Source organism: Lissotriton helveticus, chromosome 3_1 (assembly GCF_964261635.1).
Source record: "Lissotriton helveticus chromosome 3_1, aLisHel1.1, whole genome shotgun sequence".
NCBI classification, from domain to species: Eukaryota; Metazoa; Chordata; class Amphibia; order Caudata; family Salamandridae; genus Lissotriton; species Lissotriton helveticus.
This window is the reverse complement of record NC_136061.1, coordinates 64817899-64844559: the sequence shown is the minus strand read 5'-3', so window position 1 is coordinate 64844559 and position 26661 is coordinate 64817899. Positions and strand designations below refer to the sequence as shown.

The following is a 26661-nucleotide window of genomic DNA, read 5'->3' as shown; positions in this document are numbered from 1 at the left end:
TTACAATAATAGCCATCACTTTTCTACACTGTTTTCCCCTTTTTATGCTTCCTACGGGTTCCACCCTAAAGTTCTACCCTTTTCTCCATTGAGACCTAGTGCCATACCTGCTGTACAGGATTTAGTCTCACATTTACAAATTGTGCATTCATCCATCCACGACAATCTCGATAAGGCCAAGATGGACTATAAAAAAACAGCAGACGCACATAGACACACAGGCCCATCTTACCAGCAAGACGACAAGGTGTGGTTGTCCACCAAATATTTGGCCTTGAAGGGGGCATGTAAATTCAGGCCCAAATATATCGGTCCCTTTCCTGTTATGAAGGTTATCAATCCTGTGGCTTTGAAATTGAGATTGCCTCCTTCAATGAAGATACATCCTGTCTTTCATGTTTCCCTGTTGAAGCCAGTACAACCTGATACACGCCTTCCTACAACTCCTCTTCCCTCTCTAGTAGATGCGGACGAAGAATACGAAGTGGGGGCTGTACTTGATTCCAGAAGAGTGCGTGGTCGTTTACAATATTTGATACACTGGAAAGGATTTGGGGTTGAAGAACGGTCGTAGGAACCGGCTGGTCAGGTTCATGCGCCTCGGTTATTGAGAGCATTTCACAGGAGGTTCCCTCACAAGCCCAAACCGGTGGGGGGCGTTGTGGGAGGGGTGTTCTGTCATGCCTGTAGAGTACAGAGGAAGTATGTGCTTACCCACGCATAGAAATAACGGTGGTTGTTTGTTTTAGAGCCGAGATACTGACTGCTCTTTCGGCGTGATTGGCAACGATTGGCATTATCGGCTCCAGGAGTCAAAGCGCATGCGCAGTACTCGCGCATGCGCTGGAGAGTAGCGTTACAGACCTTAAAACACGCCCAGATCCGGAAGGAAGTGCTTCGCGTTTAGCTAGAGTGAGCCCATTCTCGTTCCGGGTTGTGTTCGTGGCGTCCGAGGAGCTAGCTGTTGGTGGCGGTGATATTGCGCCTCTTACGGTATTTTGTATGTGCGTTCTGCTATTTGAGAAACAGGTTGCTTCAGGATTTCTTGTTCTGTTCTTGTTTTCTTTCTTATCGTTTTCCGCTGAAGTTATAGCGGTGTTTATTGGACGGTTGTTTCCAATACTTTGAATTGGTTCAGGGGAGTTTTGTACCTTGGTGACTGTGATTCTACAGGTAGATAGAATTACAGCAGTACCTACATAAGGTTGTGGTGGATATCCTTTATGGAGTATTCTGATGAGAATAGTGGTGAGTGCTTATCATAGCAGACATATCTTGATAGGGTGTAGTTTACGTTTCTTCATATTGTATATATTGTGTTTCAGTGTTCACATACACATCTCCAGTCATAACTCAAGACACAGAGTTCCAGACACTTTTCCTTGGTTTCCTTCTTTAGCCTCCCCGAGATTTCACCAGGTAATATTAGATATATGACACATATTACATATAGGGAGAGCGAGGGAGGGTATAAGTGCTCACTTCTTGTTTTTTGTTTTTCACTGCAGTGCCATTACAGTTGATAAGAATATCCTCTGAGTGGAAGAAGACCGGTGAAGAGTCCTCCTTTTTCCCCCTTCCTACCCTTGTTTTGTTCCCCTGTGTTCTCCTTGGTTACCTTTCTGGTGTTAGTGTTACATTCCTGACACCCGGGAGGTGGCGAGGGGAAGGTAGGGGATTTAGCCTCGTGAATCCAGGACACCTCTGAGACAACCAGGGGGCGTGCATGACAACTCTGCGCTGCTCACCCACCTCTATTTATTTACTGCAATAACATTCTGGGTAATTTTGGGAGTGCATCTTTAAACATGGCAGCCGCGTCTTGCGTGCACTCGCCCACCTCTATTTAATTCAGTAACATTTATGCAGCTGTTGGTTGTAGACGCTGTTCAATAGCTGTCACGTTTTTGGCGGCGATGCAGCACATGCATAAACATAACAGTCGGACTTCTCCTGGTGGCAGTCCCGCCCTGGAGCTCTCTCTCCACCCGATACCGGGTGATGCGTGGCCACACATCGGGGAGAGCTGCGCTTGCCTTGGTGCTCCTCGCAACTTATTTCACCAGGGAATGTGAGGAGCAGGGAGGTTGAATTGTTTATTATGCTGACGGGCAGGACTTTTCCTGGCGGCAGCCCCGCCCTGGAGCTCTCTCTTTGCCTGATACCGGGTGATGCGAGGCCGCACATCGGGGAGAGCTGCGTTCGCCATGGTGCTCCACGGCGAGTGCCTGGGCAGGGAGGCCGCATAGTTTATGCTGACATGAGCTAGACTTGGCTTGACGGCAGCCATCCATGGAGCTCGCTCTACACCTGATATTGGGTGATACACGATCAGGGAGCGGGGAGAGCAGAGCTTGCCATGGAGCTCTGCGGGTTCCTGCTGCTGGGCCATTGTGGCTGCTGCCCTGGTAAAAAAATCTAGGCCCTCTTACTTCTCTTCCGGTCGAAAAACTCCCCCCATGGTTCCTGTTTTACGGGATTAGCCCCGTGCCCTTTTCTTCCAAATCGTTATCTCCACTCTTTCACTTTTATATCTCCTCCTGCCCGAAGTCCCTTACCCCTCAAATATGTTTTTTCTTTGGTACGGTCCACTCTACACCTGCTTATAGCTCAGGACCGCTCCCCCAGTTTATACCTTAGTACGTCTACCCCAACTTCTTCCCTAATACAAGCACCGCACCCATTACCTTACTACCTGTCCTGCACCTTAAACCCACCACCTCCAGATATACTGTATAACTACTGTTCCTGCCTCTACCCTAAAATCTTTACCCACACCAGTACCCTGTGCCTGTACTTGGGTGGGATCAGTTTGGTTGGCCCGGTTATTATGCTTGGTCACCATGGCAACGTGATTTACAGGCACTGAAACAATCTTAAAGTTGTTGGCTCGTAACACACATCTAGACTCAGCTCACATCAATGGGCAGCTCATGGGGTTGTCACTACAACCACCAACCGGGCTCATCGCAATTTTAATAACTTTTATTACATATTTATTCAAGTCTATAAGCAACGTTAAATACATTTCTTAATAAAATAAATATAAAATAAATGTTTATGTTCAAATAATAACATACATACAAACCACAACACATGGGTACAAATCATTGCCATTTACAACGCCAAAAGCTCTAAATCAAACAAATGCGAGACCTATTGCATTTCCTTTTTTTCAGTCAATTCTTATTTATTCCCAGCAAAAACGACAAGCGACGACACGTTTCGGTGATGACTCCTATCTTGTTCATAGAAAAATATATATGTGTGTGTGTGTTATTACCACAATACATCGTAATTCACTTGAGAAATCACTTATGGCCTCAAAACTTTCTAAAACTAAATTGTGATTTTACCTCATAGCATAGATTTGATTCCTTTTGTTCTGGATAAACAGATTTGTTTATTGCCACTACACATGAAATATGCATTTCCAATGCTTCTTATTTATTTATAATGTGTTACCCTTGAATCTGTTTGTTTCCCAATCCAACCGAGAGTGTATACTTTGTATGGTAGGGTACAATGACGCCACAGGAGCTGTTGTTTTTTAATTATCACTTCCCAGCAGGGTTGCTATTTTAATAAATAATAGTTTACCAACATGGATGCTACATTTAACGAAATGTGTATTTGCAAACAGTTCTCTGTTACTAAATCACTCTTTACCAGCGGGGGATATATGCCAGTCCTGCAGTGTTTCCTTCTGCAAACCACTGTGAATTTTAATCCAGTTGGTTCGCTTGAAGCAGAACTACACCTCCCATGATGCATATTATGTCGTTAAATCAAAACGATTTATCAAAAAGCGGAGTTTTGCGCGCTAATCCCACGAGCCTGCATTTAAAACGACGCTTGACAACGCCTAAAAGGCTGCTTGCAGATTAATTATCGAAATATTTCGCGGCATAACGAGAAACAGGCCCGAAACCTTCACCAAAACACTGCGACGCCAGCTCTGGGCCCCACAAGGACAGACTGACATCGCCTCTTTAACGGGTCCCTCGAAACCGCCCCTGGCTTCCATGTTTGTATCAGAAATTATGAAGAGAGGAAACTCCATGTTGTAACAAAGTTTCTTCAGTCCTTCTCCCTTTTTTGTTTTTTTTTCTTTCCCCCCCCTTTTTCTTTCCCCCTCCCCCCTCGTTTTGCACCCCCATTTCTCCCTACCCTGAAGCAAAACCAAATATTCAAAAACGGCGACCGGAGGGGCCCAGGCACGAAAGGGGCCGCTTCGCACCGAGCAGGGCAGGAGCCTCGGGGGGGAATGGCTGGGCAGTCCGTCATCACCCAGGTCAGCAGAGAGGAGGTGAACAGCCCCCTGCAGGAGAAAGGTAAGCCACCCCAAATCCCACCAATTTTAGGAGGGCCCTTCTTCACACGCCTACCACACCCCGACCAGTCCTCCTTCGTAGCAACTTTGAGAGCTCACTAACCGACGAGCCCACCTGACAACCAGGGGTACTTTTTTATTTTATTTATTTTTATGTGTTAGATGGGTGGGGCTGGGCATAACTTTAATGCCCTTTGCTCTTCACCTGGATTTTTAATGTGTCCCGCGTTGGGCTTGAGTAAGTCGCCCGTTCCTTAAGTGTTCTCTGCCTTACGTGATTTGTAGTGCGCGCTATATGCAATGCAGAACAAAACTACAAGTCCCAGAATGCACTTGTTGAATCCAGGCCAGGATGCACCTCTCCCACTGCAAATGGGACCACCAGAGAGTCTTGCTTTTTTGGAGGGGAAGAAAGAGGCTTGTACTGGTGGGCGATGATTCATTGCCTCTCCGCCCCCCCAGGCATGACATTTGGGTACATAGTGACATTTCGTCGGTTGTTTCTGGAAAGTATATGACGTTTGTTAATATGTTGCAGAATGTTCATGTATGTACTTTGTATGATGCCGCCGCTCCATGGTGAGTTTGCGATATGACAGAGCTACCCATTGCCTTTTCCAGACCGTGAAGAAGCGCTATATTTCATATAGCGCCGCCGCTTCGCTGTTGACCAGGGCTGTCCTGGTTCTTTTAATGGTTTTCCCGTTAGATAAGCGCGCGGGATCCTGGCCAAATCGCCCTTTTGCTTCTGAGGTTGTCACCCCCACTTCTGTTGCTTTATGCTTGCATATATATCGAAGGTGCTTAGAAGCACGCTGGGGCAACTAGCAGATACTTATACATTGTGCCCCCTCCCCTTGTGAAAAAAAAATATGCATTGCCCCAGTAGCCCGGAAAGGAAGGTCCCTTCGTGAAGCTTTTGGGGTCCTGTGTTGTGATTAAATGAGGGGCTTACTATGTGTTTCATGTTGCTTTTCTCTGTTTTAAGTTTCGATTCTGCATGGTGGTCGTTGCGGGAGGGGGTAAAGCCCTTTCTATATTTTTCCCCTGGGGGGCGATAGGAATACTGTTCACCACTTAGTTTTGGTCCGGCGGCAGTGGCGCCACGTTTCATAGCGCTTTCTTTCCATTTTTAGCGCCTTTCTAATGGATTGTCGCACTTGCCACTTAACCCCTAACTGACCGCTTCACTCGTGACATACTTGACACCTGCTGCCAAATAAATCCTGAATGTAACACTATTGACACATGTATGTTGACTGTAAACATTGCCCGCCTGGGCTCCAGGGTCCCGGCATGCAAAGCAACACGAGTTAAAGAGCCAGTTCAGACTCAAGGTGTCCCAGTGTGGGGCTGCGGAAACATCTTTACCAATGCTTGTTTGTTGTTTACAGTCAGGTCCTGACAGGGGCATGGGACACACCCTCCTCGGGAATGCGAGTTGTCTAAAGCCATTGGGGCGTGTGTGTTCACCAGGCTGGACTGAGCTTTTAATTGGGTGTGAGTGTGTTTGGAGGGGGTGGGGAGGGGTCAACTTCACGTTCAAGCCTCGTTGTCATTTGCATATGGTGGCAGGATATTTTTCATTTAAAAAGAAAAACGCGCGAAATGCTGTTCATCCAATTTGCACATCACTATAATAAAATTAATGAAAATCGCAATATTTTAAGAAAGGTATTCAAAAGTACAAGAACACTATTCCAAAAACATTTAAAACAACATTTCTACAAGCAAAGTGAAATGGAGTAAAATATAGGTTGTTTGTGATATTTTGTAGCGCACTGAAATGTCGCAGCTCGTTAGCCGCTACAAAGATGTGATGGAGCGCCGGGGGTGGTGGGACATATACTTTGTCAGGTGCTGTGTACCTGCACGTGCTTAATTTGAAACGGAGAGTACCGGTGCTTGTGAGCATGACTTCAGTGGGAAGGTACTGGCACATCTCAGCATGGTTGCATTACACTCAGTGGGAGAGTCCGGCCACCTGTAAGTACGATTTGCAGTACTTGTAATGGGAAGGCACTACTACTTCGTCCCACATCTGAGAGAACCGCTACTTCTCCACACAGAGGCAGTGCTTGTACTGAGAGGGCGCCACCCCCTCCCCGTGCAGTTGCATCGCTTGTAATGGGAGGGCGCCACCCCCTCCTGCGCAGTTGCAGCGCTTGTAATGAGAGGGCGCCACCCCCTCCCCGTGCAGTTGCATCGCTTGTAATGGGAGGGCGCCACCCCCTCCTGCTCAGTTGCAGTGCTTGTACTGAGAGGGCGCCACCCCCTCCCCGTGCAGTTGCATCGCTTGTAATGGGAGGGCGCCACCCCCTCCTGCGCAGTTGCAGCGCTTGTAATGAGAGGGCGCCACCCCCTCCTGTGCAGTTGCAGCGCTTGTAATGAGAGGGCGCCACCCCCTCCTGCGCAGTTGCATCGCTTGTAATGGGAGGGCGCCACCCCCTCCTGCGCAGTTGCAGCGCTTGTAATGAGAGGGCGCCACCCCCTCCTGCTCAGTTGCAGCGCTTGTAATGAGAGGGCGCCGCCCCCTCCTGCGCAGTTGCATCGCTTGTAATGAGAGGGCGCCACCCCCTCCCCGCGCAGTTGCATCGCTTGTAATGGGAGGGCGCCAGCCCCTCCTGCGCAGTTGCAGCGCTTGTAATGAGAGGGCGCCACCCCCTCCTGCTCAGTTGCAGCGCTTGTAATGAGAGGGCGCCGCCCCCTCCTGCGCAGTTGCATCGCTTGTAATGGGAGGGCGCCACCCCCTCCTGCGCAGTTGCAGCGCTTGTAATGAGAGGGCGCCACCCCCTCCTGCGCAGTTGCATCGCTTGTAATGGGAGGGCGCCACCCCCTCCCCGCGCAGTTGCATCGCTTGTAATGGGAGGGCGCCACCCCCTCCTGCGCAGTTGCATCGCTTGTAATGGGAGGGCGCCACCCCCTCCCCGCGCAGTTGCAGCGCTTGTAATGGGAGGGCGCCACCCCCTCCTGCGCAGTTGCAGCGCTTGTAATGAGAGGGCGCCACCCCCTCCTGCTCAGTTGCATCGCTTGTAATGGGAGGGCGCCACCCCCTCCCCGCGCAGTTGCATCGCTTGTAATGGGAGGGCGCCACCCCCTCCTGCGCAGTTGCATCGCTTGTAATGGGAGGGCGCCACCCCCTCCCCGCGCAGTTGCATCGCTTGTAATGGGAGGGCGCCACCCCCTCCTGCGCAGTTGCAGCGCTTGTAATGAGAGGGCGCCACCCCCTCCTGCTCAGTTGCATCGCTTGTAATGGGAGGGCGCCACCCCCTCCTGCGCAGTTGCAGTGCTTGTAATGAGAGGGCGCCACCCCCTCCTGCGCAGTTGCAGTGCTTGTAATGGGGGTGGCGCCACCCCCTCCTGCGCAGTTGCAGTGCTTGTAATGGGAGGGCGCCACCCCCTCCTGCGCAGTTGCATCGCTTGTAATGAGAGGGCGCCACCCCCTCCTGCGCAGTTGCAGCGCTTGTAATGGGAGGGCGCCACCCCCTCCTGCGCAGTTGCATCGCTTGTAATGGGAGGGCGCCACCCCCTCCTGCGCAGTTGCATCGCTTGTAATGGGAGGGCGCCACCCCCTCCCCGCGCAGTTGCATCGCTTGTAATGGGAGGGCGCCACCCCCTCCTGCGCAGTTGCAGCGCTTGTAATGGGAGGGCGCCACCCCCTCCTGCTCAGTTGCAGCGCTTGTAATGAGAGGGCGCCGCCCCCTCCTGCGCAGTTGCATCGCTTGTAATAGGAGGGCGCCACCACCTCCCTGCGCAGTTGCAGCGCTTGTAATGGGAGGGCGCCACCCCCTCCCCGCACAGTTGCATCGCTTGTAATGAGAGGGCACCACCCCCTCCTGCTCAGTTGCAGCGCTTGTAATAGGAGGGCGCCACCACCTCCCTGCGCAGTTGCAGCGCTTGTAATGAGAGGGCACCACCCCCTCCTGCTCAGTTGCATCGCTTGTAATGAGAGGGCACCACCCCCTCCTGCGCAGTTGCAGTGCTTGTAATGGGAGGGCACCACCCCCACTCCGCGCGGTCGCAGCGCTTGTAATGGGAGGGCGCCACCCCCTCCCCGCGCAGTTGCAGTGCGTGTAATGGAAGGGCAACACTCCCTTCTGCGCAGTTGCAGCGCTTGTAATGGGAGGGCGCCACCCCCTCCTGCGCAGTTGCAGCGCTTGTAATGAGAGGGCGCCACCCCCTCCTGCTCAGTTGCAGCGCTTGTAATGAGAGGGCGCCGCCCCCTCCTGCGCAGTTGCATCGCTTGTAATGGGAGGGCGCCACCCCCTCCTGCGCAGTTGCATCGCTTGTAATGGGAGGGCGCCACCCCCTCCCCGCGCAGTTGCATCGCTTGTAATGGGAGGGCGCCACCCCCTCCTGCGCAGTTGCAGCGCTTGTAATGGGAGGGCGCCACCCCCTCCTGCACAGTTGCAGCGCTTGTAATGGGAGGGCGCCACCCCCTCCTGCGCAGTTGCATCGCTTGTAATGGGAGGGCAACACCCCCTCCTGTGCAGTTGCAGCGCTTGTAATGGGAGGGCGCCACCCCCTCCTGCGCAGTTGCATCGCTTGTAATGGGAGGGCACCACCCCCTCCTGCGCAGTTGCAGCACTTGTAATGGGAGGGTACCACCCCCTCCTGCGCAGTTGCAGCGCTTGTAATGGGAGGGCGCCACCCCCTCCTGCGCAGTTGCATCGCTTGTAATGGGAGGGCGCCACCCCCTCCTGCGCAGTTGCAGCGCTTGTAATGGGAGGGCGCCACCCCCTCCCCGCGCAGTTGCATCGCTTGTAATGGGAGGGCGCCACCCCCTCCTGCGCAGTTGCAGCGCTTGTAATGAGAGGGCGCCACCCCCTCCTGCTCAGTTGCAGCGCTTGTAATGAGAGGGCGCCGCCCCCTCCTGCGCAGTTGCAGCGCTTGTAATAGGAGGGCGCCACCACCTCCCTGCGCAGTTGCAGCGCTTGTAATAGGAGGGCGCCACCACCTCCCTGCGCAGTTGCAGCGCTTGTAATGAGAGGCACCACCCCCTCCTGCTCAGTTGCATCGCTTGTAATGAGAGGGCACCACCCCCTCCTGCGCAGTTGCAGTGCTTGTAATGGGAGGGCACCACCCTCTCTCCGCGCAGTTGCAGCGCTTGTAATGGGAGGGCGCCACCCCCTCCCTGCACAGTTGCAGCGCTTGTAATGGGAGGGCGCCACCCCCTCCTGCTCAGTTGCAGCGCTTGTAATGGGAGGGCGCCACCCCCTCCTGCTCAGTTGCATCGCTTGTAATGGGAGGGCGCCACCCCCTCCCCGCGCAGTTGCAGTGCTTGTAATAAGGGCGCCACCCTCTCCTGTGCAGTTTCAGCGCTTGTAATGGGAGGGCGCCACCGCCTCCTGCTCAGTTTCAGTTCTTGTAATGAGAGGGTGCCACCCCCTTCCGCGCAGTTGCAGCGCTTGTAATGGGAGGGCGCCACCCCCTCCCGCGCAGTTGCAGCGCTTGTAATGGGATGGCACCACCCCCTCCCGCGCAGTTGCAGCGCTTGCAATGGGAGGGCGCCACCCCTCCTGCTCAGTTGCAGCGCTTGTAATGGGATGGCTCACCTCTTCCCGCGCAGTTGCATCGCTTGTAATGGGATGGCGCCACCCCCTCCTGCTCAGTTGCAGCGCTTGTAATGGGATTGCGTCACCCCTTCCAGCGCAGTTGCATCGCTTGTAATGGAGATGGCGCCACCCCCTCCCGCGCAGTTGCAGCGCTTGTAATGGGAGGGTGCCACCCCCTCCCGTGCAGTTGCAGCGCTTGTAATGAGAGGGCGCCACCCCCTCCCTGCGCAGTTGCAGTGCTTGTAATGGGGGTGGCGCCACCCCCTCCCCGTGCAGTTGCAGCGCTTGTAATGGGAGGGCGCCACCCCCTCCTGCGCAGTTGCAGCGCTTGTAATGAGAGGGCGCCACCCCCTCCCTGCGTAGTTGCATCGCTTGTAATGAGAGGGCGCCACCCCCTCCTGCGCAGTTGCAGTGCTTGTAATGGGGGTGGCGCCACCCCCTCCCCGCGCAGTTGCAGTGCTTGTAATGGGGTGGTGCCACCCCCTCCCCGCGCAGTTGCAGCGCTTGTAATGGGAGGGCGCCACCCTCTCCTGCTCAGTTGCAGTGCTTGTAATGGGAGGGCGCCACCCCCTCCCCGCGCAGTTGCATCGCTTGTAATGGGAGTGTGCCACCCCCTCCTGCTCAGTTGCAGCGCTTGTAATGAGAGGGCGCCACCCCTTCCTGCGCAGTTGCATGGCTTGTAATGGGAGGGCACCACCCCCTCCCCGCACAGTTGCAGCGCTTGTAATGGGAGGGCGCCACCCTCTCCTGCGCAGTTGCAGTGCTTGTAATGGGAGGACGCCACCCCCTCCTGCGCAGTTGCAGTGCTTGTAATGGGAGGGCGCCACCCCCTCCCCGCGCAGTTGCAGCGCTTGTAATGGGAGGGCGCCACCCTCTCCTGCGCAGTTGCAGTGCTTGTAATGGGAGGACGCCACCCCCTCCTGCGCAGTTGCAGTGCTTGTAATGGGAGGGCGCCACCCCCTCCTGCTCAGTTGCAGCGCTTGTGAGGGCGCCACCCCCTCCTGCTCAGTTGCAGCGCTTGTAATGAGAGGGCGCCACCCCCTCCTGCTCAGTTGCAGCGCTTGTAATGAGAGGGCGCCACCCCCTCCTGCCCAGTTGCAGCGCTTGTAATGAGAGGGCGCCACCCCCTCCTGCTCAGTTGCAGCGCTTGTAATGAGAGGGCGCCACCCCCTCCTGCTCAGTTGTAGCGCTTGTAATGAGAGGGCGCCACCCCCTCCTGCTCAGTTGCAGCGCTTGTAATGAGAGGGCGCCACCCCCTCCTGCGCAGTTGCAGCGCTTGTAATGAGAGGGCGCCACCCCCTCCTGCTCAGTTGCAGTGCTTGTAATGAGGGCGCCACCCCCTCCTGCGCAGTTGCAGTGCTTGTAATGAGGGCGCCACCCCCTCCTGCGTAGTTGCAGCGCTTGTAATGAGGGCGCCACCCCCTCCAGCGCAGTTGCATCGCTTGTAATGGGAGGGCGCCACCCCCTCCTGCGCAGTTGCAGCGCTTGTAATGGGAGGGCGCCACCCCCTCCTGCTCAGTTGCAGCGCTTGTGAGGGCGCCACCCCCTCCTGCTCAGTTGCAGCGCTTGTAATGAGAGGGCGCCACCCCCTCCTGCTCAGTTGCAGCGCTTGTAATGAGAGGGCGCCACCCCCTCCTGCCCAGTTGCAGCGCTTGTAATGAGAGGGCGCCACCCCCACCTGCTCAGTTGCAGCGCTTGTAATGAGAGGGCGCCACCCCCTCCTGCTCAGTTGCAGCGCTTGTAATGAGAGGGCGCCACCCCGTCCTGCTCAGTTGCAGTGCTTGTAATGAGGGCGCCACCCCCTCCTGCGCAGTTGCAGTGCTTGTAATGAGGGCGCCACCCCCTCCTGCGTAGTTGCAGCGCTTGTAATGAGGGCGCCACCCCCTCCTGCGTAGTTGCAGCGCTTGTAATGAGGGCGCCACCCCCTCCAGCGCAGTTGCAGCGCTTGTAATGGGAGGGCACCACCACCTCTCCGCGCATTTGCAGTGCTTGTAGTGGGAGGGCGCCACCCCCTCCTGCGCAGTTGAATTGCTTGTAATGGGGGTGGCGCCACCTCCTCCGGCGCATTTGCAGTGCTTGTAATGGGAGGGCGCCACCCCTCCTGCGCAGTTGCATCGCTTGTAATGGGGGTGGCGCCACCCCCTCCCGCGCATTTGCAGTGCTTGTAATGGGAGGGCGCCACCCCCTCCTGCGCAGTTGCATCGCTTGTAATGGGAGGGCACCACCACCTCCTGAGCAGTTGCATTGCTTGTAATGGGGGTGGCGCCACCCCCTCCCGCGCATTTGCAGTGCTTGTAATGGGGAGGGCGCCACCCCCTCCTGCGCAGTTGCAGCACTTGTAATGAGGGCGCCACCCCCTCCTGCGCAGTTGCATCGCTTGTAATGGGAGGGCGCCACCCCCTCCTGCGCAGTTGCAGCGCTTGTAATGAGAGGGCGCCACCCCCTCCTGCTCAGTTGCAGCGCTTGTAATGGGAGGGCGCCACCCCCTCCTGCGCAGTTGCATCGCTTGTAATGGGAGGGCGCCACCCCCTCCTGCGCAGTTGCAGCGCTTGTAATGAGAGGGCGCCACCCCCTCCTGCTCAGTTGCAGCGCTTGTAATGGGGAGGGCGCCACCCCCTCCTGCGCAGTTGCAGCACTTGTAATGAGGGCGCCACCCCCTCCTGCGCAGTTGCATCGCTTGTAATGGGAGGGCGCCACCCCCTCCTGCGCAGTTGCAGCGCTTGTAATGAGAGGGCGCCACCCCCTCCTGCTCAGTTGCAGCGCTTGTAATGGGAGGGCGCCACCCCCTCCTGCGCAGTTGCATCGCTTGTAATGGGAGGGCGCCACCCCCTCCTGCGCAGTTGCAGCGCTTGTAATGAGAGGGCGCCACCCCCTCCTGCGCAGTTGCAGCGCTTGTAATGAGAGGGCGCCACCCCCTCCTGCGCAGTTGCATCGCTTGTAATGGGAGGGCGCCACCCCCTCCTGCGCAGTTGCAGCGCTTGTAATGAGGGCGCCACCCCCTCCTGCACAGTTGCAGCGCTTGTAATGAAAGGGCGCCACCCCCTCCTGCTCAGTTGCAGTGCTTGTAATGAGAGGGCGCCACCCCCTCCTGTGCAGTTGCAGTGCTTGTAATGGGAGGGCGCCACCCCCTCCTGCGCAGTTGCAGCGCTTGTAATGAGAGGGCGCCACCCCCTCCTGCTCAGTTGCAGCGCTTGTAATGGGAGGGCGCCACCCCCTCCTGCGCAGTTGCATCGCTTGTAATGGGAGGGCGCCACCCCCTCCTGCACAGTTGCAGCGCTTGTAATGAAAGGGCGCCACACCCTCCTGCGCAGTTGCATCGCTTGTAATGAGAGGGCGCCACCCCCTCCTGCTCAGTTGCAGTGCTTGTAATGAGGGCGCCACCCCCTCCTGCCCAGTTGCAGCGCTTGTAATGAGAGGGCGCCACCCCCTCCTGCGCAGTTGCAGTGCTTGTAATGGGAGGGCACCACCACCTCTCCTCGCAGTTGCAGCGCTTGTAATGGGAGGGCACCACCACCTCTCCGCGCAGTTGCAGCGCTTGTAATGGGAGGGCGCCACCCCCTCCTGCTCAGTTGCAGCGCTTGTAATGAGAGGGCGCCACCCCCTCCTGCTCAGTTGTAGCGCTTGTGATGAGAGGGCGCCACCCCCTCCTGCTCAGTTGCAGCGCTTGTAATGAGAGGGCGCCACCCCCTCCTGCTCAGTTGCAGTGCTTGTAATGAGGGCGCCACCCCCTCCTGCGCAGTTGCAGTGCTTGTAATGAGGGCGCCACCCCCTCCTGCGTAGTTGCAGCGCTTGTAATGAGGGCGCCACCCCCTCCAGCGCAGTTGCAGCGCTTGTAATGGGAGGGCACCACAACCTCTCCGCGCAGTTGCAGCGCTTGTAATGGGAGGGCGCCACCCCCTCCCAGCGCAGTTGCAGCGCTTGTAATGGGAGGGCGCCGCCCCCTCCTGCGCAGTTGAATTGCTTGTAATGGGGGTGGCGCCACCTCCTCCCGCGCATTTGCAGTGCTTGTAATGGGAGGGCGCCACCCCCTCCCCGCGCAGTTGCATCGCTTGTAATGGGAGGGCGCCACCCCTCCTGCGCAGTTGCATCGCTTGTAATGGGGGTGGCGCCATCCCCTCCCGCGCATTTGCAGTGCTTGTAATGGGAGGGCGCCACCCCCTCCTGCGCAGTTGCATCGCTTGTAATGGGAGGGCGCCACCCCCTCCTGCGCAGTTGCAGCGCTTGTAATGAGAGGGCGCCACCCCCTCCTGCTCAGTTGCAGCGCTTGTAATGAGAGGGCACCACCACCTCCTGAGCAGTTGCATCGCTTGTAATGGGGGTGGCGCCACCCCCTCCCGCGCATTTGCAGTGCTTGTAATGGGAGGGCGCCACCCCCTCCTGAGCAGTTGCATCACTTGTAATGGGAGGGCGCCACCCCCTCATGCGCAGTTGCAGTACTTGTCATGGGAGGGCGCCACCCCCTCCTGCGCAGTTGCATTGCTTGTAATGGGAGGGCCCCACCACCTCTCCGTGCAGTTGTCGTGCTTGTAATGGGGTGGTGCCACCACCTCTCCGCGTAGTTGCAGCGCTTGTAATGGGAGGGCGCCGCCACCTCTCCGCAGTTAAAGTGCTTCCAATGCAAAAGTAACAGCACTTTTCAACATGGTTGTAGTGCCTGTAATAGTAGCAGCTCTTCTCAGTAGTGACAAGTACTCTGTGAGGGTGAGTAGCAAGCAGCCCTTTTTGGTTTCCAGCACTGCTGAGATCGATTGTAGGATCAATGGGGCAGGGGGAGGTGTGGATGCTGTGATCCCATCACTCCTAAAGCACGGAACGACCTCCCGCTACACATGAGAACCTATTCCTCGCGTCTTGAGTTCCGGAAGCAGCTGCAGCCCTGGCTTCTCCAGTAGTCCAGCTAGGCCCTGGTTGTGCCTAGACTCACACCTGCTCATTGCCAGGATACCCTCCCGGGTGCTAGAGCACTGTAACTAACATGTGGAATGTACATGACCGAGTCCGCATCTGCGTTCTTTACCACCGAGCAAGCGACCAATGAAAGGGAAGCATGAGTGCTCTGCTCCTGATGCAGATTCAAGCTCCACGTGGAGGCCAGTAGATCCTGTGGTGTGGGGCCAGCAGGGTCTCGGCTGTGGTGTGGGGACAGCGGGGGTCCCGGCTGTGGTGTGGGGACTGCGGGTGTCCCGGCTGTGGTGTGGGGACAGTGGTGTCCCGGCTGTCGGGTGAGCAGAGCGGGGGTCTGCTGTGGTGTGGGGACAGCGGGGGTCCCGGCTGTGGTGTGGGGCCGGCGGGGGTCCCGGCTGTGGTGTGGGGACAGCGGGGGTCCCGGCTGTGGTGTGGGGCCGGCGGGGGTCCCGGCTGTGGTGTGGGGCCGGCGGGGGTCCCGGCTGTGGTGTGGGGCCGGCGGGGGTCCCGGCTGTGGTGTGGGGCCGGCGGGGGTCCCGGCTGTGGTGTGGGGCCAGCGGGGTCTCGGCTGTGGTGTGGGGACAGCGGGGGTCCCGGCTGTGGTGTGGGGACGGCGGGGGTCCCGTCTGTGAGGTGGACACAGCGGGGGGCACAGCTGTGGGGTGGGCACAGCGGGGGTCCCAGCTGTGGGGTGGGCACAGCGGGGGTCCCAGCTCTAGGGTGTGGCGAGCAGTGGATCCTGCTGTGACAAGCAGTGTTTTGAGCTCTGGGTAATGTGGACCTGACTCAAAGAACAGCAGTTATGAGGCACTCATGTTCACTTGGCAAAAAGGTGGCAAAAAAACGCAATTTACATAGGGATGAACCCCGTGCCCTAGTAAGGATGCCAAGCGCCCAAGCGCAGGCAGGGAAAATGGCCCCTTTGACAGCTGCTGTTGTAATGAAATATAACATTGTTAGGGTTCAGTGGCCCCTCAAGGCTCTGAGCTCCGGTGCCACTGCACCTGGATAAGGCTGTTACCTGGTTAGCAGCGTCATAAATGGACCTTCTTCTCTCATTCCATTTCTCTCTTCCTCCTGCCGTCACCATCAATAGGACCCGGATCCCCCAGCATGCTCCACGCCCGCCCCAACCCACCAATTAACCAAGACTTTGAGATAGGTGGGTGTAAAAAGGCCATGTTTAATGACAACACTCATAAACATGACAAGCACAGTTATTAAAAACACCTCTATAAAAACATTACCTATTATTGAGGCAAATCATCAAATTACATTATTTATTATTCACTGTGCCTAAAAATTGTAAGTTATTATTCCTTCCCCCAGCACCAAGGGTCCTTCTGGTTCGCATCTCCCCAGGTTGAGATGCCCACGCAAGGTGCAACCCACCTGCGCCCCTGAGCGATGGGCCCCAGCCCTCGGGTCCTTGTCCGCCATTTCCAGGGCCCCACCTCTCGTCCACCAGGCTGCCTGGAGGCTCGTACCGGACGCCCTCGCCTCCCCAGCCGGTGGCCTCCATCCGCCTGCGGAGAGCTTACCTTCTCTCCCCTCAGTGCTGGCCTAAGTCTCTTTCAATGGTCCAATGTCTCTTCTCCGCCACAAGGGAGACTAGGGCCCACAGGTCCGACGCCCTTCCCCCCTTCAAGCAAGTTCTGCACAACGGACCATATCCCTTTAATCCAAGTGTCCGTGCCAGAGTCAGATAGGTGCACTCCATCGTGATGGAACATTGACGCTCCCGAAATCATCTTGTGAGGGAGGTGTAGCAAGCGGCCCTGTCCTGAGCACAACTTTGCCAGCTCCCCATTGAGACGTCTCACTGACACATTTAAAGCTCTTCCCCGGATTCCATCGCCCCACCATTGTCGTGGGATCATGCAAGACCATGCTACCCTGGCCTGTGGGAAGGTCCGCCCCAGCCAAGCAAATTCCGTGAGCAGTGCCTCTCTGACCGCCAGGCGTCCCCGGTCTACCATGTCGTTGCCGCCCAGGTGGATGATGATCAAATCAGGGGACTGCTGTCCCTCACGTTCTCTAATCTCTTCCACGATCCGCCGCAGGTGCCGGGTGCGCATCCCTCCTACACCGTGCCACAACATTTCTGTCCCCCCGAGACCTGGTGGTTTCCGCACTCGCCGCTGTCGCAATCGCACTGCTACCCGCCGAACGAACGAGTGTCCCAATACCCACACCACCGTTCTTGGCATACTAATAACCGGAGAAGAAATAGAAAAGTTAGGCACTGGTCACTCATTACATGTAGTCACAGCAAATCAGGCCTTATGTACCGCCTGTAGCATTCAGACGACCAACTGCCATGGCAGACAACCCTGCCTCTGCCGCTAACGTAGCTGCCCCTATCCTGAAGGAATGAGAAGAGTAATGCGCGTCCCCTAGGCCAAGGTGACTTAGGGCTAACCGCAACACCGCTTTAAACTGGTACTGCGATACACAGTTCCCCCCCCCCCCCCCCCCCATGAATGAATAGAGCCTGACTCATCAACCCCGGGCGGATGGCTAGGTATGTTCGCATACAAGCGACTGGGCAAATAAGTGCCTCTGGCGCGGGGCCCAACTGTATCACGGCCCCTTTACCTGTCTGGTCTGTCTTGGATTTTCTCAAGACCACCTCCAAACTGTTGGCGCCGATTCTGGTGTCCTCAAACTGAATTCCACCCCCCTGGTCAGCCCGGGAAGTTCCTACAATTTCTCCCAGGCGAAAAGCCCCGTAAAAGGCTAATGAGAAAACTGCTGAGAATAAAGTGCACTTGAAGGTAGACGAGCACAACCCCGGGAGAGCCTTCAGTATGTCCTTCAGAGTCTTCACATCTAACGGGCGTCTGCTATCCCGCCTGGCCCAGCCTGCTAACGCCCTTTTGACCACAAATGAAGCCCCAGGATCCCTACAGCCCGCTAATCTGGCAAAGAACCCCACTGCAGACACATGAGTCCTAGCATACGAAAGTGATCTGCCCTGGTCACTGATTGTTTGTATAAAGTGATACATTGCCTGATCTGTAAACCAACGGGAGAACCCAGCTTCCTGCACTAATGTCCTGTAACACAAAAAACTCTGTTGGTATGCCTTCCGAGTGCGGCTACTCATTGAGGCACCTACCAGCCCCGCTAAAGCGGGGCTCCAATCCTCCACAGTGATGGTGGAAACACCGTCATCCGCTCCTCTGCCTCGGGGTGATACCTCCGGAATTCCTGCAGCTTAAAACGAGATAAAGCATCAGCAGCATGATTGTCAACACCAGGGATGTGTGCAGCCCTGAACAACAGATTCAATTTCAAACAAGCCAATACCAAACGTTTCAACAGTCTCAGAACATGCGTACATGTCGCTCCTTGCCGGTTGATGGCCTCTACCACTGCCATGTTGTCTGACCAGAATATAACTGATCTATTCCTGAAACACTCTGCCCATATGGTTACTGCTACCAAGATTGGGAACAACTCTAAAAAGGCTGTTTTTTGTCAAACCATTCTTGTGCCAATCCGCTGGCCATTCGGCGCCACACCACTGGAGACCCAGAATAGCCCCAAAACCAATGCTGCCTGCAGCGTCCGTGAATACCCCCAATTCAGAGTTGGACACCGCAGGAGCCGACCACACTACAGTCCCATTGAAGTTTGCTAGGAAGTCGTGCCATACTTTCAGGTCGTCCCTAACCTCAGCCCGTAGACGCACCCTGTGATGCTTCTGGGTCAGGTCCCCCATAGCCCTAGCTATCGATCTGGAGAAAGGGCGGCCCATAGGGATGATCCTGAGGGCAAAGTTTAACTGACCTACCAACACCTGCAACTGGTGTAGAGTCACCTTTGGGCTGGACAGGGCCGCATCAATGGCCCGGGAAAAGGCCTGGACCTTGTCTGCTGGCAATCTGCATACCCCTGCTACGGTGTCAATCTCGATCCCCAAGAAAGACATACAAGTCGCTGGGCCCACCGTTTTACCTGGGGTCAGAGGGATCTTAAACTCCTGGAACATGTATACCAACTGCTGTAACGCTTGAGCACAAGCTGTGGAGGAGGCCGGACCCATTACCATAAAATCATCCAAGTAGTGCACTACCTCCTTGTGGCCCGTCCTGTGCGTAAACAACCATTGTAACATGCAACTAAAGCTTTCAAAATACCTGCATGAGATTGCACACCCCATAGGCATACACCGGTCATAGTAGAATTGGTGATTCAATTGAAAGCCTAGCAGGTGATAGTCCTCTGGGTGTACTGGCTAAAGGCGAAAGGCTGATTCTATGTCTGTTTTTGCCATAATCGCATTTGGGCCTAGGGCCCTCAGTTTACTCAAAGCAGCGTCAAAAGAGGAGTATGTCACTGAACACAGGGCTGGGTCAATAGCATCGTTAACTGACTCCCCTTTTGGGGCTGACAAATTGTGAATCATTCTGAACTGCCCCTGCTCCTTTTTAGGAACTACTCCCAGAGGAGAGCACACGTAGTCCGGAAGGGGGGGAGCCGGGAAGGGGCCCGCCACGCGGCCCAACCCCCGTTCCTTTGCCACCTTCAGCTCCACTACTCTAGGCTGAGCCCTGGCTGACAACAAGTTCTGGCAGTATTCCACTGCCGTAACACCCTGAGCTGGAATGCGAAAACCCTCTGAAAATCCATGAAACAACAATTTGGCTGCCCCTCGGTCAGGGTACTGATTCAGCCAATAAACCAATTTCCCTATGTCAACGGGCGTGGGCAACTTAAGGTTGAGGTGGCTTAATGTCCTTGCCTCCCCCCCCTCTCTCCTTGGACTTCTTAATACATTTGAACTCAGGGTGGGAGGGGTGACCGCAAAAGGAACATGCGTGCTTAAACCTACATTTGTCAGTGGGCCAGGTGCATGCTTTTTTATTAAATGCCCAGCAAGTCCCTCTCTTTTCCCCCGGCCCTCCCTGGGATGTCCGAAAAGGCTGCCTATTGCTTTGGGATCCCCCTGACTTGCCATTCATGCTCTCGAGCCACACATTAACCTCCACCTGGTCCCATCCAATATCGGGGTCTTGCACCTTTTCCCATCTAAAGTCCCTATCGTAATCGAGCCAGGCGGTGCCCCCATGCGTCATGTGGGCCTTCAGCACCTTGTTCATGTAATAAATCAAAGGCCCTGCTAGCTCTGGCTTTTTCTCAATGATCACAGTCATAAACACCTGAAAGCCACAAAGCCAATTCATGATGGATTCCTCAACTTTCGGTCTCCTGTCCCTATATGAGTTCTCCTTCCCTTCCTTGTCTTTGCACTCCACTTCCCATCGTTTTGGTCTTATCAAGGAAAAAATGTCGACATACTCCCCTTTCCAAATTTTTTCTTTTACCTCTGGTGACACATGCGTTGCCAAACGACCCGGCTTAGATAACACATAGCCGTGGCCCCCTTCTGCTCTCGCCACCCCTCCAGCCTCCACGACCACATTCTCAGGCTTACCTCCTGACGTATTATTTGTGGATGTCACGACTGAAGCCGCCTGATTAACCATTGGCGAGACAGGGGCCTGTGATTTCAGCAAAATCGCTAATTGTTCTCTTATTTCGCCAAGCGCACCCTCATCAGCCCTTCCTGGCGCCCATGGGGCAACAGCTGCCACTGCGGATTTCGTTACCGGAGAGGGGAGCTGGGCCGCCACCGGCGGTACCGCTCCCGCTCCTCCCCCATTCTGTGGTGTGGACCCTTGCGCCAGCGCCCTCACTGCGTTTAATATTTCTTGTAGCGCGCTCCCAGAACCCCCCCCCGACCGGCTGTGCAGGGGGAGCCGCTGTAGTTACCGGCACCACCGGTGCCGGTCCTAGTGCTGCCAAGGCTCCTCGAATTTCGTCAACAATAGTCCCCGACCCATCTGCAAGGGGGGGCGCAACCGGCACGCTGGGTGCGCTACCGCTCGGCACTACATGCGGCTGAGGGTTAGGAATGGACGCAGGGACTACATTAATGACGGGTTCCAAAGGAACAATAGTCGGAGGGTTCCCGCCAACCCTATTCCTACGCTTGCTATGACCCCCCGCCTTCTGCACCCTGGGTTTCTTCACTAAGGGCGGGAAAGCTGCCTTGGGGGGAATACCTTGTCTGCGGGGGCGCTCTACACTGATCGGGGCCTCTCCTTCTGGCTCAGAAGGCTACTCGTCTCCCTCCCCTCCGCTGCTGTCCCCATCTCCATTAAACTTCGCCAGTAGCAATGAAAGTAAGTGCGCGATCTCCGGATCTTTATCCTTGCGCTTATGGCCCTGACCCCTGGCTGGCATGACTCGCTAGCTTTTCGCGCGCTTTCTCGCTCCCTAGGGGGCCTCGCACCGAGCGCCTCCGCCCTCGTTACCTTCCTGCCCACGCTACAGTCGTTCGAGAGGCGTTGGTGCCGGGACCCTCTAAACACACACTCCAGGCTCCTGTGTTCGGGCGCGGGCCCCAGAGATGCCCTCAGCGCCGTAAACAGAATGAAGACGGAGGGAAAAAACCTGATCTCCGGGTGCCCGCACCCGCCCACTGCCCCCTGAGCCCCGACACCTCATCTGGCGAGCCGCCTGCTGACCACTTCAACTGCTCTCCCCGTATGCTCCGCTCCGGTCACAGGGGTGGAAGGGCACCTCGCTGCCCGAGCCGATCGATCCTCCGGCGGCAAAGGGGGAGACTACGGGAGAGGGGAAGCTAACGGCCGATGGGCTAACTGAGAGTTACAAATCCTCTCTATTACAGGCAAGGGCGAGTGGCGAGGACGAGCGGCGCGAGACCCGGTCCGGTGTGGGCGAAGGAAGAGGCCGAGTTCCTGGTGACCCTGACCTAAATAGGTCACGGCCTCTGCCCCCACCGGACACACGTCACCGCCCCGACCGGAAATGCCGGCTCCAGGCCGGCCGCCGATAGGCAGGCCGGCCGGCCTGCCCTACCCTGCCAATGGCGTTGCGTGGGCCGGGGGGCCGGGCCCTAAGTGCGTGCTCGTCTAGCCTCGCACTTGGCATTTAGCAGAGTGTCTGGACAAGCAACTCTTCCACTTGGGGCGGCTTCATGGGATTTTGCCTGTTGTGCCCACCTTTTAATAAAAAAAAATACTCCAAGTTTGTTTGCTTTCATGAAGGCTTGCAGTTAGTTCCCCCACAAATAACCTTGTGAATTTGCTTGTTGCGTTACTGCTGCGTTTATAGCGCCGAGTCTGTCGTTCTAATGGCGCTGAGAGGTTGGTTGGTGATGGGGAGTTCCGGCTCTTGTGTTCTGATGCTCCTCTCGGGTTGGTGGGAGTGGGGAGAGAGCCCCCTATGAAGTATATGGGGTTTTACCGAAGCGGTTTCTTCAAAGGCTAACATATTTGCTCCAAGAAAAGCAAGCATTGGCAAAACCAATCGGCCTTGCCTATGCGAGTGCTATTGGCTTTGCCATTCTGTTTTAGCCATTTTGTACACCAGCTTGGCTGCTGTTCAGCATGGCTAAAAATGAGTTGAGTAGAGTGTCGTAGAGTAGGGAAGACTGCTATGGAGTGGCATGAATTAGAGTGGCATGGAGTGTTGAGGAGGAAGTAGAGTGGAAAGGGGTAGAGTGGAGTAGCATTGTGTCAGAGTGGTGTAGAGCAGAATGTAGTGGTATAGAGGGCGTTGTGTAGACTGTAACAGAGCAGAGTAAATTGTCATACAGTGGAAAAGTGTAGGAGAGTGGAATGGTATAGAGTAGAGTCAAATGGCATTAAGTGGAGTGGCATAGAGTGTTGTGGAGTGGCATGGAGGAGTGTGTCTTAGAATAGTGGAGTAAAGTGGTATAGAGGAAGTTGCATAGAGCATCGTAGTGGAGTAGAGTGGCTTAGAGTGGAGTAGAGCTTAATGGAGTAGAGCGTCCTAGAGTGGAGTATCATAAAGTGCAGTGTCGTAGAGTGAGGAGAGGGTCCTAGACTGAAGTAGCATAAAGTACAGTGATGCAGAGTAGAACAGACGGGTGTAGCATGCAGTAGAGCAGAGTGGCATTGAGTGCAATCTTGCAAAGTAGAGTGGTGCAGAGTGCAGTGGCGTAGAGTACAGTGGTGCAGACTAAGAGTGGCGTAGAGTGCAAAGTAGTTGGCTCAAAGTGCAGTAGCACAGAGTGCATTGGTTTTGAGTAAAATGGTGTTTAGTGCATTGGTGTAGAGTGCAGCTGTTCAGAGTGGTGCAGAGTAGAGTGCAGTGCTGTAGTTTCGTGGAAGAGAGTGCAGAGTAGACTATTCTAGAGTGCAGTGGCATAGAGTGGCGTAGAGCGCAGTGGCGTAGAGCGCAGTGGTGCAGAGCACAGTGGTGCAGAGTACAGTGGTGCAGAGTAGAATAGAGTGGCTTAGAGTACAATGGCATAGAGTGTAGTGGCGTAGAGTATTGTAGAGTATAGTGGCATAGTAGAGTGCTGTGGTGCAGAGTAGATTGGCATAGAGTGCACTGGTTTTGAGTATAGTGGTGTGGAGTGCCATTGAGTGCAGTGGCGTGGAGTAGATTGTTTCAGAGTAGAGCGGAGTGGTGCACGGTAGAGTACAGTGGTGTAGAGTGCAGCGTAGATTGGCGTGGAGTGTAGTGTTGCACTGTAGCGTGGCATACCGTGCAGCGGCGCAGAGTGCACTTGTGTACAGTAGAGTAATGTAGGGTAGAGTGCATTGGCATAGACTAGTGTGATGTAATGTGGCATAGAGTGTGGAGTAGAGTGCAGTGAAACGAAGTAGAGTGGATTATGCATAGTGGAGTTGCCCACTGCCATTACAGACAACGCATCTTCAATTGAAATGCCCATTCCATTTGAATCGACATACAGTCTTACTGGTAAAAGTATACGGCGCACAAACGATAATGTGTGGAAATGTCACCACTTAGTGTATTGATTTGTTATGATTGTCTCAAAATATTTGTTGCCACCACACTTCAGGATTACAAAAAGTGTGCTTCATTTGTGCTTTTCTAATTCTAAAATATCTACGCAGTTCATTTGCAGGCATTTAAATTATGTTGTGTGCCAGGAAAAAAAATAACCTTGTACATCCTTCTTCAAGCACTCCCAGGGGCCAGCATGATTGTCACATAAATGTTCTCACTTTGAAGTCTTAGAAAGACTTCTGGAAAACAGAGCCTGACATTCGACCTCTGTCTTTGAATGCTGAGCAAATGTGACAAGAACAAGACTTAAAGGCCTGTTTACAGAAGTCTAGTACTGGTGGAAGAATACAGTAAATGGGGTTTGGGCAACAGAGGGGATGAACTCAAGCTCGACAGCAATTCAAACCAGCAAATAGAAAGCTAGCAAATGTGAGTTACAGAGCCAATGGTAAGCAACGGGAGGAATGCATTCTAAGGGTGGCTTTCCAAATGTCCCAAAGATGACGCTCGCGAACCAGGCAGCCACTGCCTGGCAGGCTTCAATCGAACAAAACAAAGTTCCAAAGTGACAATGACATTTCCGCATGTCGCGCTTATATTAAAGGCCCCACGTGCACGCGCTTCTGAGAGCCTGCGCCTGGTGCACGTCCACAGGAGGACTCTGGATGTTTCCTGAATTCCTTCAAGGTTATAATCAGGGCTTTAAGTGGGCCGGGTCTCAAGGGGTCCGAGCACCAGCAGTTTTTTAAAGGGGGCCTCGAAACGGGTCTCTATTGGGCTCTGTTTTGAGCCCTGGCTCAGGCGGTCTATTTTTTTCCCGGACTGCAGTGACAGCAGCTGGCTGTCACGGCAGGTCGGAAAAAAGTGCCAGGGCGCAAAACAGCCCGATGGAGACCCGTTTCGAGACAGCAAGCACATAGATGTGCGCGTGCTCACACTGCTCACTTCTCACTAGTGGAGAAGTCGCAGCATGATGTCATGCGTTGTGGGAGAAGGGAAATCCTTTAGAGAGTCATTTACTTTCTGGATTGCCCTTCTCTTTCTGGAATGCAAGAGCAGCAACATTGTGGTGGTGTCACCAGGGCTTTAATTGGAAGATTTTTCAATATTATATGTGCCAAGCCATAGTTGCAGCTTATTTATCTAATGCAACTAATAACCATTGACAACGCCAATAGTCCATACTTGTTGTCAGTATGATGTTACTTGTTGTATCACATATCTGGATGCAATAACAGAAACGGCAAAATACAAGTTGGGTGGCGGACTATGCTAAACACAGATTTTTAGCGTAAGTGTTTTAAAGCCATGCCCCTAATAACACTGGCCACGCCTCTTTGAGAGTTCCCCCCGCCCCCAGTTTTTTCATCCCTCTTAAAGCCCTGGTTGTAATGTGCTTCTTTTTTAAAAAAAAATTTTTATTGAGAGTTCATAGACAATAGATAAACATTACATGGTTTTTTTAGCAACAGAATTAATAAAGTACAGAATACATTATATGCAGAAGTAGGCGAGCTGACAGAATATCATTTAAATACAAATTCAATCAATCAATCAAGTCATTTATAGAGCGCACTACTCACCCGTAGGGTCTCAAGGCGCTGGGAAGGGGGGGGTGCCGTTACTGCTCGAACAGCCAGGTCTTGAGCTTCTTCCTGAAGGAGAGGTGGTCTCGGGTCAGGCGCAGGTCGGACGGGAGTGAGTTCCAGGTCTTGGCAGCCAGGTAGGAGAAGGACCTTCCTCCTGTTGTCGCTCTTCGGATGCGGGGGACGGCGGCGAGGGCGTGGCTGGTTGATCTGAGGAGGCGCGTGGGAGTGTAGAAGTTGATCCGGTTGTTGAGGTAGCTCGGGCCTTGGTCGTGTAGGGCTTTGTGCGCGTGGGTGAGGAGGCGGAAGGTGATTCTCTTGTTGACCGGGAGCCAGTGCAGGTCTCTCAGGTGAATTCAGATTCATAGAGAATAAAAGTGCAAATAAAGTGCAATCTGCATGGTGCAATATATTGACAATAAAACAGAGTAAGAACACTTTTCGAAGAAAAAAAGGGGAAGAAGTTGAAATCAATGTCCAGCATACAAAGTCTAACATTCAAACACACTCCAGTATTTATCATATTTTCTAAGGGCCCCTGACCTCAGTGCATATTTTTTTTTCTCTTCCCTGAATCCTAATGTTGTAATGTGCTTCGAGTGTGCGCTGCGCCTAAGTACGTCATTTCTGACTTCCACTGTGGGGCGTTTTAGAACTGGGCCCTGTGTTCTCACGGGATAAAAAAATGCGACCTAGTGGGTGAAAAAAAAATCATCAACGGAAAGTATCTGGCGCCAGTTGTGCGATGTGACTGGAATGTTGCTGCAGCAGCCAGCACATGGCTGTGACGTCACTTCTGCATCTGGTTGCCGCGGGCTCCCTTTATACCCAGCCAGGGTCATGGCGTCGACCTCTGAGGCGGGACCCTGCTCCTCTTGAGACCCTCGATATAAGTTTGTCCTCCCGACAGGTTTCGGCTCCAGCATATCAGAGAAGCCAAGTACTCTTAGGCAGGCTGGGGGCGGGGCTCCTGCTGTTACTGAAATAGTGACCGCTGCCTCTTGGAGAGGGGCACTGCTGTTACTGAGATGCAGAGGTCATGCAAGAGGTCAGAGGTCAGGATGCCGTTAAGTCACAGAGCCCTTTATAGGGCTTTGGGTAGAGCTGCTTATTTTAGGCCTGGCTATAGACCACTTTAGCTGCTGTAATCTCGTATCATTAATGCTTCAAAAAATAGAATTCGTGGTGCAGAGGCAGTGTTTGCGTTTTTTCCATGGCTTACCGTTGGCTGGGTGGGCTGTCTGTCAAGGCTGCTGCATTTCATGGATGGTTGAATTGCCACTTTTGTGCTCCATTTGGTGATGGGGGAATAAAGTTGTCTTTTTGTTAAATTAGAACCAGGCTGACTGTTTTATTGTATTGATGTAACTGAACAGCATTTTAATTGCTGGTTTGTATAGGAAATTCCTGCTGTTTGACTGGCTTAGCCTTTCATAAAGACAGAGTGCTGTTTAATAATTGT

General features: G+C 54.5%; 1 protein-coding gene across 1 annotated transcript in view; it reads left to right on the top strand.

Moving 5' to 3' along the window:
• Window positions 1–4027: 4027 nt before the first annotated feature.
• Window positions 4028–26661, top strand: part of CTDSP1 (CTD small phosphatase 1) — a 179528-nt gene continuing 156894 nt past the window's right edge. The window contains exon 1 of the mRNA XM_078679241.1: window positions 4028–4334. Coding sequence (XP_078535367.1) covers window positions 4268–4334 — 67 coding nt within the window. The 5' untranslated portion in view covers window positions 4028–4267. The remainder of the gene's footprint in view (window positions 4335–26661) is intronic.